This window comes from Pseudophryne corroboree, unplaced genomic scaffold (genome assembly GCF_028390025.1).
Source record: "Pseudophryne corroboree isolate aPseCor3 unplaced genomic scaffold, aPseCor3.hap2 scaffold_845, whole genome shotgun sequence".
NCBI lineage: Eukaryota > Metazoa > Chordata > Amphibia > Anura > Myobatrachidae > Pseudophryne > Pseudophryne corroboree.
In genome coordinates, this window is record NW_026970424.1 from 95,098 (window position 1) to 111,968 (window position 16,871).

The 16,871-nt window shown below is 48.0% G+C and overlaps 1 protein-coding gene across 2 annotated transcripts in view; it reads left to right on the forward strand.

Annotated features, from left to right (window-relative positions):
* The first annotated feature begins 10,237 nt into the window (after window positions 1-10,237).
* The window catches only part of LOC135043024 (zinc finger protein 84-like), a 43,515-nt gene continuing 36,881 nt past the window's right edge, over window positions 10,238-16,871 (forward strand). For both annotated transcript variants that reach the window (XM_063955077.1, XM_063955078.1), the window contains exons 1-4: window positions 10,238-10,593; window positions 12,376-12,567; window positions 13,291-13,369; window positions 13,488-13,585. In XM_063955077.1, coding sequence (XP_063811147.1) covers window positions 10,261-10,593; window positions 12,376-12,567; window positions 13,291-13,369; window positions 13,488-13,585 — 702 coding nt within the window. In that variant the 5' untranslated portion in view covers window positions 10,238-10,260. The remainder of the gene's footprint in view (window positions 10,594-12,375; window positions 12,568-13,290; window positions 13,370-13,487; window positions 13,586-16,871) is intronic.

Consider the following 16,871-nt stretch of genomic DNA (forward strand, 5'->3'; position numbering starts at 1 on the left):
GACAGCACAGGCCGCTCCCCCTGTATACTATGACAGCACAGGATGCTATCCCTGTATATTATGACAACACAGGTCGCTCCCCCTGTATACTATGACAGCACAGGATGCTACCCCTGTATACAATGACAGCACAGGCCACTCCTTCTGTATAGAAAGCCAATACATGCTGCTCTCCCTATATAATAATAGTAACAAGACACCACAGGCCCCTCCCCCTGTATACTATGACAGCACAGGCCGCTCCATCTGTATTCAATGACGGCACAGAATGATACCCCTGTATATTATGACAATACAGGCCGCTCCCCCTGTATACTATGAAAGCACATTATGCTACTCTTGTATATTATGAAAACACAGGCCGCTCCTCCTGTATACTATGACAACACAGGCTGCTACCCCTGTATATTTAAGCAACACAGGTCGCTCCCTCTGTATACTATGACAGCACAGGATGCTACCCCTGTATATAATGAAAACACAGGCCGCTCCCCCTGTATACCATGACAGCACAGGATGCTACCCCTGTAAATTATAGCAACACAGGCCACTCCCCCTGTATAATATGACAGCACAGGATGACAACACAGGCCGCTCCTCCTGTATACTATGACAGCACAGGATGCTCCCCCTGTATATTATGACAGCACAGGATGCTCCCCCAGTATATTATGACAATACAGGCCGCTCCCCCTGTATACGATGACAGCACAGGATGCTACCCCTGTATATTATGACAACACAGGCCGCTCCCCCTGTATAGTATGACAGCACAGGATGCTATCCCTGTATATTATGACAACACAGCCCACTGCCCCTGTATACTATGACAGAACAGGCCGCTCCCCTGTATACAATGACGGCACAGGATGCTATCCCTGTATATTATGACAATACAGGCCGCTCCCCCTGTATACTATGACAGCACAGGATGACAACACAGGCCTCTCCTCCTGTATACTATGACAGCACAGGATGCTACCCCTGTATATTATGACAATACAGGCCGCTCCCCCTGTATACGATGACAGCACAGGATGCTACCCCTGTATATTATGACAACCCAGGCCACTCCCGCTGTATACTATGACAGCACAGGATGCTATCCCTGTATATTATGACAACACAGGCCGCTCCCCCTGTATACTAGGACAGCACAGGATGCTAATATAGAAAGCAAACACATGCCGCTCACCCTATATAATAATAATAATAAGACACCACAGGACCCTCCCCCTGTATACTATGACAGCACAGGCTGCTCCCCCTGTATCCAATGATGGCACAGGATGATATCCCTCTATATTATGACAATACAGGCCGCTCCCCCTGTATACTATGACAGCACAGGATGCTACCCCTGTATATTATGAAAACACAGGCCGCTCCCCCTGTACACTATGAAAGCACAGGATGCTACCCCTGTATATTATGACAACACACGCCACTCCTTCTGTATAGAAAGACAATACATGCCGCTCACCCTATATAATAATAGGAACAAGAAACCACAGGCCCCTCCGCATGTATATTATGGCAACACAGGTCGCTCCTCCTGTATACTATGACAGTACCGGACGATACCCCTGTATATTATGCCACTACAAACATATATATTGGTAGATGCTCAATTAGCTTAGTGATATCATTCAGGTGCTCGAAAGGGAGGGGTATTTCTGAGCAAGAAAGAAAGGCAATTGGTTTCCCCCAGAACCCTGAATGATAACCGTAACCAGATATAAATCCCACATGATAATAGAATTCAGAGATCTTCGTTACACATATTTGCGCAAATGTGTGAATAAGCCCCAAAGCCGCATCAAGGCGTCTCTGTATATTTGGAGTCCCTAGCGCTATATCTAGGTGCAGGGTGTGGCACCCCAAAACACCAGCATAAGCCAGAAAGCCCAGAGTAGCATACCAGTGAAAAAACTATACTTATGCCACTACCCCTGTATACAATGACGACACAGGATGCTAGACCTGTATATTATGACAACACAGGCCGCTCCCACTGTATACTTTGACAGCACAGGATGCTACCCCTATATATTATGACAACACAGACTGCTCCCCCTGTATACTATGACAGCACAGGATGCAACCCCTGTATACTATGACAGCACAGACCACTTCTTCTTTATAGAAAGTCAATACATGCTGCTCACCCTATATAATAATAGTAACAAGACGCCACAGGCCCCTCCCCCTGTATACTATGACAGCACAGGCTGCTCCCCCTGTATCCAATGATGGCACAGGATGATATCCCTCTATATTATGACAATACAGGCCGCTCCCCCTGTATACTATGACAGCACAGGATGCTACCCCTGTATATTATGAAAACACAGGCCGCTCCCCCTGTAAACTATGAAAGCACAGGATGCTACCCCTGTATATTACAGCAACACAGGCCGCTCCTCCTGTATACTATGACAGCACAGGATGCTACCCCTCTATACTATGACAGCACAGGCCACTTCTGTATAGAAAGCCAATACATGCTGCTCACCCTATATAATAGTAACAAGACATCACACGCTGCTCCCCTTGTATACTATGACAGCACAGGCCGCTCCCCCTGTATACAATGACGGCACAGGATGCTACCCCTGTATATTATGACAATACAGGCCGCTCCTTCTGTATAGAAAGCCAATACATGCTGCTTTCCCTATATAATAATAGTAACAAGACACCACAGGCCCCTCCGCCTGCATATTATGACAACACAGGTCGCTCCTCCTGTATACTATGACAGTACAGGACGCTGCCCCTGTATATTATGCTACTACCCCTGTATACAATGACGACACAGGATGCTACCCCTGTATATTATGACAAAACAGGCCGCTCCACCTGTATAATATGACAGCAGATGATGCTACCCCTGTATATTATGTAAACACAGGCCACTCCCCCTGTATACTATGACAGCACATGATGCTACCCCTGTATATTATGTTAATACAGACCGCTCCCCCTGTATACTATGACAGCACATTAGGCTACCCTTGTATATTATGAAAACACAGGCCGCTCCTCCTGTATACTATGACAACACAGACTGCTACCCCTGTATATTATGACAGCACAGGCCGCTCCCCCTGTATACTATGACAGCACAGGTTGCTACCCCTGTATATTATGACAACACAGGCCGCTCCTCCTGTATACTATGACAACACAGACTGCTACCCCTGTATATTATGACAGCACAGGCCGCTCCCCCTGTATACTATGACAGCACAGGATGCTATCCCTGTATATTATGACAACACAGGTCGCTCCCCCTGTATACTATGACAGCACAGGATACTACCCCTGTATATTATGACAGCACAGGCCGCTCCCCCTGTATACTATGACAGCACAGGATGCTATCCCTGTATATTATGAAAACACAGGCCGCTCCTCCTGTATACTATGACAACACAGACTGCTACCCCTGTATATTATGACAGCACAGGCCGCTCCCCCTGTATACTATGACAACACAGGATGCTACCCCTGTATACAATGACAACACAGGATGCTACCCCTGTATACAATGACAGCACAGGATGCTACCCCTGTATACAATGACAGCACAGGCCACTCCTTCTGTATAGAAAGCCAATACATGCTGCTCTCCCTATATAATAATAGTAACAAGACACCACAGGCCCCTCCCCCTGTATACTATGACAGCACAGGCCGCTCCATCTGTATTCAATGACGGCACAGAATGATACCCCTGTATATTATGACAATACAGGCCGCTCCCCCTGTATACTATGAAAGCACATTATGCTACTCTTGTATATTATGAAAACACAGGCCGCTCCTCCTGTATACTATGACAACACAGGCTGCTACCCCTGTATATTTAAGCAACACAGGTCGCTCCCTCTGTATACTATGACAGCACAGGATGCTACCCCTGTATATAATGAAAACACAGGCCGCTCCCCCTGTATACCATGACAGCACAGGATGCTACCCCTGTAAATTATAGCAACACAGGCCACTCCCCCTGTATAATATGACAGCACAGGATGACAACACAGGCCGCTCCTCCTGTATACTATGACAGCACAGGATGCTCCCCCTGTATATTATGACAGCACAGGATGCTCCCCCTGTATATTATGTTAATACAGACCGCTCCCCCTGTATACTATGACAGCACATTAGGCTACCCTTGTATATTATGAAAACACAGGCCGCTCCTCCTGTATACTATGACAACACAGACTGCTACCCCTGTATATTATGACAGCACAGGCCGCTCCCCCTGTATACTATGACAGCACAGGTTGCTACCCCTGTATATTATGACAACACAGGCCGCTCCTCCTGTATACTATGACAACACAGACTGCTACCCCTGTATATTATGACAGCACAGGCCGCTCCCCCTGTATACTATGACAGCACAGGATGCTATCCCTGTATATTATGACAACACAGGTCGCTCCCCCTGTATACTATGACAGCACAGGATGCTACCCCTGTATATTATGACAGCACAGGCCGCTCCCCCTGTATACTATGACAGCACAGGATGCTATCCCTGTATATTATGTAAACACAGGCCGCTCCTCCTGTATACTATGACAACACAGACTGCTACCCCTGTATATTATGACAGCACAGGCCGCTCCCCCTGTATACTTTGACAACACAGGATGCTACCCCTGTATACAATGACAGCACAGGATGCTACCCCTGTATACAATGACAGCACAGGCCACTCCTTCTGTATAGAAAGCCAATACATGCTGCTCTCCCTATATAATAATAGTAACAAGACACCACAGGCCCCTCCCCCTGTATACTATGACAGCACAGGCCGCTCCATCTGTATTCAATGACTGCACAGAATGATACCCCTGTATATTATGACAATACAGGCCGCTCCCCCTGTATACTATGAAAGCACATTATGCTACTCTTGTATATTATGAAAACACAGGCCGCTCCTCCTGTATACTATGACAACACAGGCTGCTACCCCTGTGTATTTTAGCAACACAGGTCGCTCCCCCTGTATACTATGACAGCACAGGATGCTACCCCTGTATACAATGACAGCACAGGCCACTCCTTCTGTATAGAAAGCCAATACATGCTGCTCTCCCTATATAATAATAGTAACAAGACACCACAGGCCCCTCCCCCTGTATACTATGACAGCACAGGCCGCTCCATCTGTATTCAATGACGGCACAGAATGATACCCCTGTATATTATGACAATACAGGCCGCTCCCCCTGTATACTATGAAAGCACATTATGCTACTCTTGTATATTATGAAAACACTGGCCGCTCCTCCTGTATACTATGACAACACAGGCTGCTACCCCTGTATATTTAAGCAACACAGGTCGCTCCCTCTGTATACTATGACAGCACAGGATGCTACCCCTGTATATAATGAAAACACAGGCCGCTCCCCCTGTATACCATGACAGCACAGGATGCTACCCCTGTAAATTATAGCAACACAGGCCACTCCCCCTGTATAATATGACAGCACAGGATGACAACACAGGCCGCTCCTCCTGTATACTATGACAGCACAGGATGCTCCCCCTGTATATTATGACAGCACAGGATGCTCCCCCTGTATATTATGTTAATACAGACCGCTCCCCCTGTATACTATGACAGCACATTAGGCTACCCTTGTATATTATGAAAACACAGGCCGCTCCTCCTGTATACTATGACAACACAGACTGCTACCCCTGTATATTATGACAGCACAGACCGCTCCCCCTGTATACTATGACAGCACAGGATGCTACCCCTGTATATTATGACAACACAGGCCGCTCCTCCTGTATACTATGACAACACAGACTGCTACCCCTGTATATTATGACAGCACAGGCCGCTCCCCCTGTATACTATGACAGCACAGGATGCTATCCCTGTATATTATGACAACACAGGTCGCTCCCCCTGTATACTATGACAGCACAGGATGCTACCCCTGTATATTATGACAGCACAGGCCGCTCCCCCTGTATACTATGACAGCACAGGATGCTATCCCTGTATATTATGAAAACACAGGCCGCTCCTCCTGTATACTATGACAACACAGACTGCTACCCCTGTATATTATGACAGCACAGGCCGCTCCCCCTGTATACTATGACAGCACAGGATGCTCCCCCTGTATATTATGACAATACAGGCCGCTCCCCCTGTATACGATGACAGCACAGGATGCTACCCCTGTATATTATGACAACACAGCCCACTGCCCCTGTATACTATGACAGAACAGGCCGCTCCCCTGTATACAATGACGGCACAGGATGCTATCCCTGTATATTATGACAATACAGGCCGCTCCCCCTGTATACTATGACAGCACAGGATGACAACACAGGCCGCTCCTCCTGTATACTATGACAGCACAGGATGCTACCCCTGTATATTATGACAATACAGGCCGCTCCCCCTGTATACGATGACAGCACAGGATGCTACCCCTGTATATTATGACAACACAGGCCACTCCCGCTGTATACTATGACAGCACAGGATGCTATCCCTGTATATTATGACAACACAGGCCGCTCCCCCTGTATACTAGGACAGCACAGGATGCTAATATAGAAAGCAAACACATGCCGCTCACCCTATATAATAATAATAATAAGACACCACAGGACCCTCCCCCTGTATACTATGACAGCACAGGCTGCTCCCCCTGTATCCAATGATGGCACAGGATGATATCCCTCTATATTATGACAATACAGGCCGCTCCCCCTGTATACTATGACAGTACAGGATGCTACCCCTGTATATTATGAAAACACAGGCCGCTCCCCCTGTACACTATGAAAGCACAGGATGCTACCCCTGTATATTACAGCAACACAGGCCGCTCCTCCTGTATACTATGACAGCACAGGATGCTACCCCTCTATACTATGACAGCACAGGCCACTTCTGTATAGAAAGCCAATACATGCTGCTCACCCTATATAATAGTAACAAGACATCACAGGCTGCTCCCCTTGTATACTATGACAGCACAGGCCGCTCCCCCTGTATACAATGACGGCACAGGATGCTACCCCTATATATTATGACAATACAGGCCGCTCCTTCTGTATAGAAAGCCAATACATGCTGCTTTCCCTATATAATAATAGTAACAAGACACCACAGGCCCCTCCGCCTGCATATTATGACAACACAGGTCGCTCCTCCTGTATACTATGACAGTACAGGACGCTGCCCCTGTATATTATGCTACTACCCCTGTATACAATGGCGGCACAGGATGCTACCCCTGTATATTATGACAACACAGGCCGCTCCACCTGTATAATATGACAGCAGATGATGCTACCCCTGTATATTATGTAAACACAGGCCACTCCCCCTGTATACTATGACAGCACATGATGCTACCCCTGTATATTATGTTAATACAGACCGCTCCCCCTGTATACTATGACAGCACATTATGCTACCCTTGTATATTATGAAAACACAGGCCGCTCCTCCTGTATACTATGACAACACAGACTGCTACCCCTGTGTATTTTAGCAACACAGGTCGCTCCCCCTGTATACTATGACAGCACAGGATGCTACCCCTGTATACAATGACAGCACAGGCCACTCTTTCTGTATAGAAAGCCAATACATGCTGCTCTCCCTATATAATAATAGTAACAAGACACCACAGGCCCCTACCCCTGTATATTATGACAGCACAGGCCGCTCCATCTGTATTCAATGACGGCACAGAATGATACCCCTGTATATTATGACAATACAGGCCGCTCCCCCTGTATACTATGACAGCACATTATGCTACTCTTGTATATTATGAAAACACAGGCCGCTCCTCCTGTATACTATGACAACACAGGCTGCTACCCCTGTATATTTAAGCAACACAGGTCGCTCCCCCTGTATACTATGACAGCACAGGATGCTACCCCTGTATATAATGAAAACACAGGCTGCTCCCCATGTATACCATGACAGCACAGGATGCTACCCCTGTAAATTATAGCAACACAGGCCACTCCCCCTGTATAATATGACAGCACAGGATGACAACACAGGCCGCTCCTCCTGTATACTATGACAGCACAGGATGCTCCCCCTGTATATTATGACAATACAGGCCGCTCCCCCTGTATACGATGACAGCACAGGATGCTACCCCTGTATATTATGACAACACAGGCCGCTCCCCCTGTATAGTATGACAGCACAGGATGCTATCCCTGTATATTATGACAACACAGGCCACTGCCCCTGTATACTATGACAGAACAGGCCGCTCCCCTGTATACAATGACGGCACAGGATGCTATCCCTGTATATTATGACAATACAGGCCGCTCCCCCTGTATACTATGACAGCACAGGATGACAACACAGGCCGCTCCTCCTGTATACTATGACAGCACAGGATGCTACCCCTGTATATTATGACAATACAGGCCGCTCCCCCTGTATACGATGACAGCACAGGATGCTACCCCTGTATATTATGAAACACAGGCCGCTCCCCCTGTATAGTATGACAGCACAGGATGCTATCCCTGTATATTATGACAACACAGGCCACTGCCCCTGTATACTATGACAGAACAGGCCGCTCCCCTGTATACAATGACGGCATAGGATGCTATCCCTGTATATTATGACAATACAGGCCGCTCACCCTGTATACTATGACAGCACAGGATGACAACACAGGCCGCTCCTCCTGTATACTATGACAGCACAGGATGCTACCCCTGTATATTATGACAATACAGGCCGCTCCCCCTGTATACGATGACAGCACAGGATGCTACCCCTGTATATTATGACAACACAGGCCGCTCCCGCTGTATACTATGACAGCACAGGATGCTATCCCTGTATATTATGACAACACAGGCCGCTCCCCCTGTATACTAGGACAGCACAGGATGCTAATATAGAAAGCCAATACATGCCGCTCACCCTATATAATAATAATAAGACACCACAGGACCCTCCACCTGTATATTATGACAGTACAGGCCGCTACCCCTGTATATTATGACAACACATGCTGCTCCCCTGAATATTAATACAACACAGGTCGCTCCCCCTGTATAGTACAATGCCAAAGGACACAACACACAACACCTGTAATGTTCCATTTATGGAAATACAGTAACGGTGGGGTCTGCGCCACCCGTATTACGGTAACGGCAGGGTCTGCTCCACCCGTAGTACGGCAACGGCGTGGTCTGCGCCACCTGTATTAGGGTAACGGCGGGGTCTGTGTCACCTGTATTACGGTAACGGCGGGCTCTGCGCCACCTGTATTACGGTAACGGCGGGGCCTGCGCCACCTGTATTACGGTAAAGCTGGGGTCTGCGCCACCTGTATTACGGTAACGCCGGGGTCTTTAACTCCGGGGTCTGCTCCGCTTGTATTACGGTAACGCCGGGGTCTGCACCACCTGTATTACGGTAACGCCGGGGTCTGCACCACCTGTATTACGGTAACGCCGGGGTCTTTAACTCCGGGGTCTAAGCCGCTTTTATTACGGTAACGCCGGGGTCTGCACCACCTGTATTACGGTAACGGCAGGGTCTGCGCCACTGTAATACGGTAACGGCGGGGTCTGCGCCACCTGTATTACGGTAACGTCTGGGTCTGCGTCACCTGTATTAAGGTAACGGCGGGGTCTGCGCCGCCTGTATTACGGTAACGGCGGGGTCTGCGCCACTGTATTACGGTAACGGCGGGGTCTGCGCCACCTGTATTACGGTAACGGCAGGGGCTGCGCCACCTTTATTACGGTAACGGCAGGGGCTGCGCCACCTTTATTACGGTAAAGCCGGGGTCTGCACCACCTTTATTACGGTAACGCCGGGGTCTGCACCACCTGTATTACGGTAACGGCAGGGTCTGCGCCACCTTTATTACGGTAACGCCGGGGTCTGCACCACCTGTATTACGGTAACGGCGGGGTCTGCGCCACCTGTATTACGGTAACGGCGGGGTCTGCGCCACCTGTATTACGGTAACGGCGGGGTCTGCTCCACCTGTATTACGGTAATAGGACACTAGAGTGTCAGTCACCTGTACAGGGATAGTGCAGCACCAGAGGCTGCTCCAGCTGCACTATAACAAGGCACCAGAGGCTGCTCCCCCTGTAGTACAGAACCTGACACCAGAGCTGCTCAGCCTATAGAATAATAATAATAATATGGCTGCTCTCTGCTCCTGCTGCCTTGTGGGAATGATAGAAGGAAGGCGGAGCTCAGACCAGGGGAAAATGGCCGCCGCTCCTGACGTCACTACTCGGCCTGGGAACCTATTGCTGCAGCCGGACTGGTCTACAAGAAAATGGCCGCCGGCCTCCTGCACTGAGGACATCTATGGTTCAAATATTACTGGGGCGGAGGTGCGGGCGTGGTGTAGAGGGGAAGGGCCAATAACCAGAAAGCAGCCTTTGCCAATCATGACCTACTTCCGGACTGTGCGTTCCACCTTACTTCCGGACTGTGCGTTCCACATACAGGAAGTGAGTTTTCATCGACTGCTGCTGCCTCCCAGTGTCCGTGGAGATCAGGTAATGGCGTCTTACTATACAGGGGGAGCAGCCTGTGGTGTCCTGATATTATTATTAAACAGGTGGAGCAGCCATTTGTGTCCTGTTATTATTACTATACAGTGGGAGCAGCCTGTGGTGTCTTATTATTATACAGGAGGAGCAGCCTTTGGTGTCCTGTTATTGTTGTTATTATTATTATTATTATTATCATTATAATAATACAGGGGGAGCAGCCTGTGGTGTCCTGTTATTATTATTATACGGGAGAGTAGCCTGTGGTGATCTGTTATTATTATTATTATTATTATACAGGAGGAGCAGCCTGTGGTGACCTGTTGTTATTATTATTATTATTATACAGGAGGAGCAGCCTTTGGTGTCCTGTTATTATTACTATACAGGAGGAGCAGCCTGTGGTGTCCTGTTGTTATTATTATTATTATTATTATTCAGGAGGAGCAGCCTGTGGTGTCCTGTTATTATTATTATACAGGGGAGCGGCATGTGGTGTCCTGTTATTATTATACAGGGGGAGCGACTTGTAGTGTCCTATTATATTTTTTCTGGGGGAGCAGCCTATTGTGTAATTTTATTATTAATATAAAGGGAGAGCAGAATGGGGTGTGCTGTTATTAGTGTTATACAGGGGGAGCAGGTTTTTGTGTACGGTTATTATTATACAGGGACAGCAGCTTGTGGTGTCCTGGTATTATTATTATACATTGGGAGTGATGGTGATGTCCTACAATACTGGAGGAATGGTCTGTGGTGTCGTGCTTTTAAATTCATCTGTTATTTTTATACTGGGGTGCAGCCTTTAGTGTCGTTATTATTATTACTACAGGTTGAGTATCCCATATCCAAATATTCCGAAATACAGACTTTTTTGAGTGAGAGTGAGATAGTGAAACCTTTGCTTTTTGATGGCTCAATGTACACAAACTTTGTTCAATGCACAAAGTTCTAAAAAAATATTAGCAAAAATTACCTTCCGGCTGTGTGTATAAGGTGTATATGTAACATAAATGCATTCTGTGCTTAGACTTGGGTCCCATCACCATGATATCTCATTATAGTATGCAATTATTCCAAAATACGGAATAATCCAATATCCAAAATACCTCTGGTCCCAAGCATTTTGGATAAGGGATACTGTGGGGATTGGAAATATTGCTCAAAATATAGGATGTATTAAAGCAGAGACCGTAATATCCCTGGCATGTGTAACAGATGATAATTGGAGCAGTATGAAGCAAATGTATATCAGACTCCTGGGAGTTGTAATAATAATACAGGAACATGACTGGGGAGGTGAGGGGATCTGGGAGTATCACAGTGACATCACTTATATCTATAGTAATAATACAGGGACATGACTGGGGAGGTGAGGGAATCTGGGAGCATCATAGTGACCACTTCTCTCTATAGTAATAATACAGAGACATGACTGGGGAGGTGAGGGGATCTGGGAGCGTCACATTTACATTACTTATATCTATAGTAATAATACAGGAATATGACTGGGTAGGTGATGGGATCTGGGACCATCACAGTGATGTCACTTATATCTATAGTTGTAGTACAGGTACATGACTGGGGAGGTGAAGGGATCTGGGAGTGTCACTATGACATCACTTATATCTATAGTTATAATACAGAGATATCACTGGGGAGGTGAGGGGATCTGTGAGCATCACAGTGACATAACTTATATCTCTAGTAATAATACAGGGACGTGACTGGGGAAGTGAGGGGATCTGGGAGTATTTGCAGCGATATTGATGTCTCCCCATTTTGCAGGGTTACACAGTTGTGAAGAAGATATCTGGTGAGTGTGAGACACCCAGCAGCCATCCTCTTGTGTCAGGCGGACTAAGCACGACCCACAGCCCCATCACGGTGCCTCCACCTCACTCACTAATACATGAGAGACACAGTGACCAGAAGATCCTGGAACTCACCAACAAGATCATTCAGCTGCTGAAAGGAGAGGTGACTGCTGGGAATGGAACATTATACAGTAACACCAGGGGATGTGTCTGGGTGATGACTGGAGAGGTGACTGCTGGGAATGGGGCATTATACAGTAACACCAGGAGATGTGTCTGGGTGATGACTGGAGAGGTGACTGCTGGGAATGGGACATTATACAGTAACACCAGGGGATGTGTCTGGGTGGTGACTGGAGAGGTGACTGCTGGGAATGGGACATTATACAGTAACACCGGGGGACGTGTCTCGGTGATGACTGGAGAGGTGACTGCTGGGAATGGGACATTATACAGTAACACCAGGGGACGTGTCTGGGTGATGACTGGATAGGTGACTGCTGGGAATGGGACATTATACAGTAACACCAGGGGATGTGTCTGGGTGATGACTGGAGAGGTGACTGCTGGGAATGGGGCATTATACAGTAACACCAGGGGATGTGTCTAGGTGATGACTGGAGAGGTGACTGCTGGGAATGGGACATTATACAGTAACACCAGGTAATGTGTCTGGGTGATGACTGGAGAGGTGACTGCTGGGAATGGGACATTATACAGTAACACCAGGGGACGTGTCTGGGTGATGACTGGATAGGTGACTGCTGGGAATGGGGCATTATACAGTAACACCGGGGGGGGAGGGGTGTCTGGGTGATGACTGTATCATTGTGTGTGTCAGGTTCATATAAGGTGTCAGGATGTCACTGTCTATGTCTCCATGCAGGAGGGGGAATATATAGAGGAACACAGGGGTCTGTACAAGGACATGATGATGGAGAATCACCGGCCCCTCACATCACTGGGTAAGAGGAGACTGTCATGTATTGTACAGGGGAGAGCAGGTATGGGGCCCCCTATATACACACATCACCTGATAATCACATATATACACTGTACTCAGTCACTGTGTGTCTCCTATAGATGGGCCCAGTAACAGAGATACCCCAGAGAGATGTCCCCGTCTCCTGTATTACCAGGATTGTACAGAGGAGAATCACAGGATCCCACAGGAGGATCAGGTAGGCGGTATTTAGGGTCTCATCCAATATACCAAAGTGACCATCACTATATGATCTGTAGAGGAGCTGTGTGTCTTATGCACTGATATTATATTGTTTCACCTCAGTTTAACCTGACTGTATGCAAATGTCATTATAGGTTTTGTTTTCTCTAACGTCCTAGTGGATGCTGGGGACTCCGTCAGGACCATGGGGAATAGCGGGCTCCGCAGGAGACAGGGCACATCTAAAAAAGCTTTTAGGTCACATGGTGCGTACTGGCTCCTCCCCCTATGACCCTCCTCCAAGCCTCAGTTAGGTTTTTGTGCCCGTCCGAGAAGGGTGCAATCTAGGTGGCTCTCTTAAAGAGCTGTTTAGAAAAGTTTTTTTTTAGGTTTCATTCAGTGATTCCTGCTGGCAACAGGATCACTGCAACGAGGGACTTAGGGGAGAGATCTCCAACTCACCTGCGTGCAGGATGGATTGGGATCTTAGGCTACTGGACACTGAGCTCCAGAGGGAGTCGGAACACAGGTCAGCCTGGGGTTCGTCCCGGAGCCGCGCCGCCGATCCCCCTTACAGACGCTGAAGAAGACGGCAGAACGGAGGTCCGGAAACAGGCGGCAGAAGACTTCACAGTCTTCATGAAGGTAGCGCACAGCACTGCAGCTGTGCGCCATTGTTGTCACACGGCTCACTGACCTGGTCACGGAGGGTGCAGGGCGCTGCTGGGGGCGCCCTGGGCAGCAATATAAGTACCTTATTGGCAAAATAAATACATCACATATAGCCATTAAGGCTATACGTATGTATTTTAACCCAGGCCAGTTCTTAAAAACCGGGAGAAAAAGCCCGCCGAAAAGGGGGCGGAGCTTATTCTCCTCAGCACACAGCGCCATTTTCCCTCACAGAAAGGCTGAGGGGAAGGCTCCCATGCTCTCCCCTGCACTGCACTACAGAAACAGGGTTAAAACAGAGAGGGGGGGCACTGATTTGGCGATATAAATATATATTAAATGCTATAAGGGAGGAACACTTATATAAAGGTTGTCCCTGTATAATTATAGCATTTTGGTGTGTGCTGGCAAACTCTCCCTCTGTCTCCCCAAAGGGCTAGTGGGTCCTGTCCTCTATCAGAGCATTCCCTGTGTGTGTGCTGTATGTCGGTACGTGTGTGTCGACATGTATGAGGAAAATGTTGGTGAGGAGGCGGAGCAAATTGCCTGTAATGGTGATGTCACTCTCTAGGGAGTCGACACCGGAATGGATGGCTTACTTGTGGAAGTACGTGATCATGTCAACACGCTGCAAGCCGGTTGACGACATGAGACGACCGGCAAACAAATTAGTACCTGTCCAGGCGTCTCAGACACCGTCAGGGGCTTGTAAAAACGCCCATTTACCTCACGGACACTGACTCCAGTGTCGACGGTGAAGAAACAAACGTATTTTCCTTTAGGGCCACACGTTACATGTTAAGGGCATGAAGGAGGTGTTACATATTTCTTGTCAGATTGTGTTTTGGCTGTGTCCCCGGAGGAGGCGCTAGTGGGTCAGTGGAGGTGGATGGGAAAAAACGAGGAGGCTGGATAATGTTTCTGCGCATGAGCGCAATGATATTTATTCAACAGATGATTCACAGAACGGCAGCAGAAATAATAATAATAATAAATGCAAATGTCAATCACACAGCGTAATAGCTGAAAGTCTATGGCAACAGAATGAATGATGACTGGAGAAATGATAACCGGTAGTATGATAAACAGATGAAATGATAACTTTGTAAAGATGATTCTGGTATGGAAACCAGTGCAGGTTAAAACATGGAACTTGGCAGTGAAGATGTTAATTGGCAAACCTGGTAGCAGAGGCAGGAGTCTGACTATGTCCCCAGTGCAGGTGGTGAAGCACTGACAGCAAGCAAGCTGTATCACAGGTGGAGGAATGAAACACACCTGGAGTCAGTCTCTACTGCAAGGCTGAAGCACACAAGATGATGATGGGTGTGAAGCCTGTTGATGAATGCAGGTATTGCTGGGACTTGAAGTTCCACGGAGCTGTGTAATAACCAGGAGTACAAGTCTTAGGTAGAGAGCCAGGAACACGGAGGAAACAGGAACAGATCCTTTCACATGAGTCGCAGGAGTGACACAAAGTCCAGGATGCCTGCAGACTGATCCTGCAGTCTCTTATATACCCCTTGGTTCACAGACATTGGTGGAGTGAGGGAAAGTGGGTGCGGCCAAGCACCGGATTGGCCGCTGTATGCTGACTGTTGGAAACTGTCATGGCGGCGCCCATGCCGCGGCCTAGCGGGAACGCGGCGTGCTACACGCCTGCTGTCACAGGAGCGCTCCCAGGCCCATGATGGCGTCCGATGGCAGGGACGTGGACGACAGGTGACCGCAGGAAGCCAGGACGGAGTCCGCAGCGGCGGACAGATGTCAGCTTGGTGAGTCGATTCCTGACAGTACCCCCCCTTTAAGGGTGGACACCGAACACCCACGTGGCTTGGAAGGATGAGTGTTATGGAAGACACGGACCAACCTTGGAGCATGGACATCCAACGAATTTACCCAACTTCTCTCCTCTGGGCCATAACCGGACCAATCGACCAGGTACTGGAGACGTCCATACCGGCAACGGGAGTCCAGAATTTTGCCAATCTCGAATTCCACGCCCCGCTGAGTTCGAATTTTGGGGCCAACTGGAAGAGCACTCTGAAAACGGTTCAGGACTAAAGGTCTGAGGAGAGAAACATGAAAAGCATTAGGTATTCGAAGAGAAGGTGGTAACTTCAGTTTGTAGGCCACAGGGTTAATGACTTTTTCGACAGGAAAGGGACCAATGAAACGTGGTGCAAATTTCATAGACGGGACCCTAAGACGGAGGTTACGGGTCGACAGCCAAACCTTGTCCCCAGGTTTCAGGCTAGGAACCGCGCGTCTTTTGCGGTCAGCAAAGTATTTATACCGGCTGGAGGCCTTCTTGAGAGAAATGTGAATCTTCCTCCAGATTGAAGAAAACTGAGTCAGAGCAGTAGTGGCAGCAGGAACATCCATATGAGGGAGTTCTTGGAAGTCTGGAACACGAGGATGCTGCCCATATACTGCAAAGAATGGTGTTGTCCCAGTGGCAGTGTGGTAGCGGAAGTTGTGGGCAAACTCGGCCCATGGGAGCAGATCGAACCAGTCATCCTGAGAAGATGAAACATACAATCTTAAAAACGTCTCTAGTTCTTGATTTACCCTCTCTGTCTGCCCATTCGTCTGAGGATGGTAAGATGACGAAAACTTCAGCTTGACTT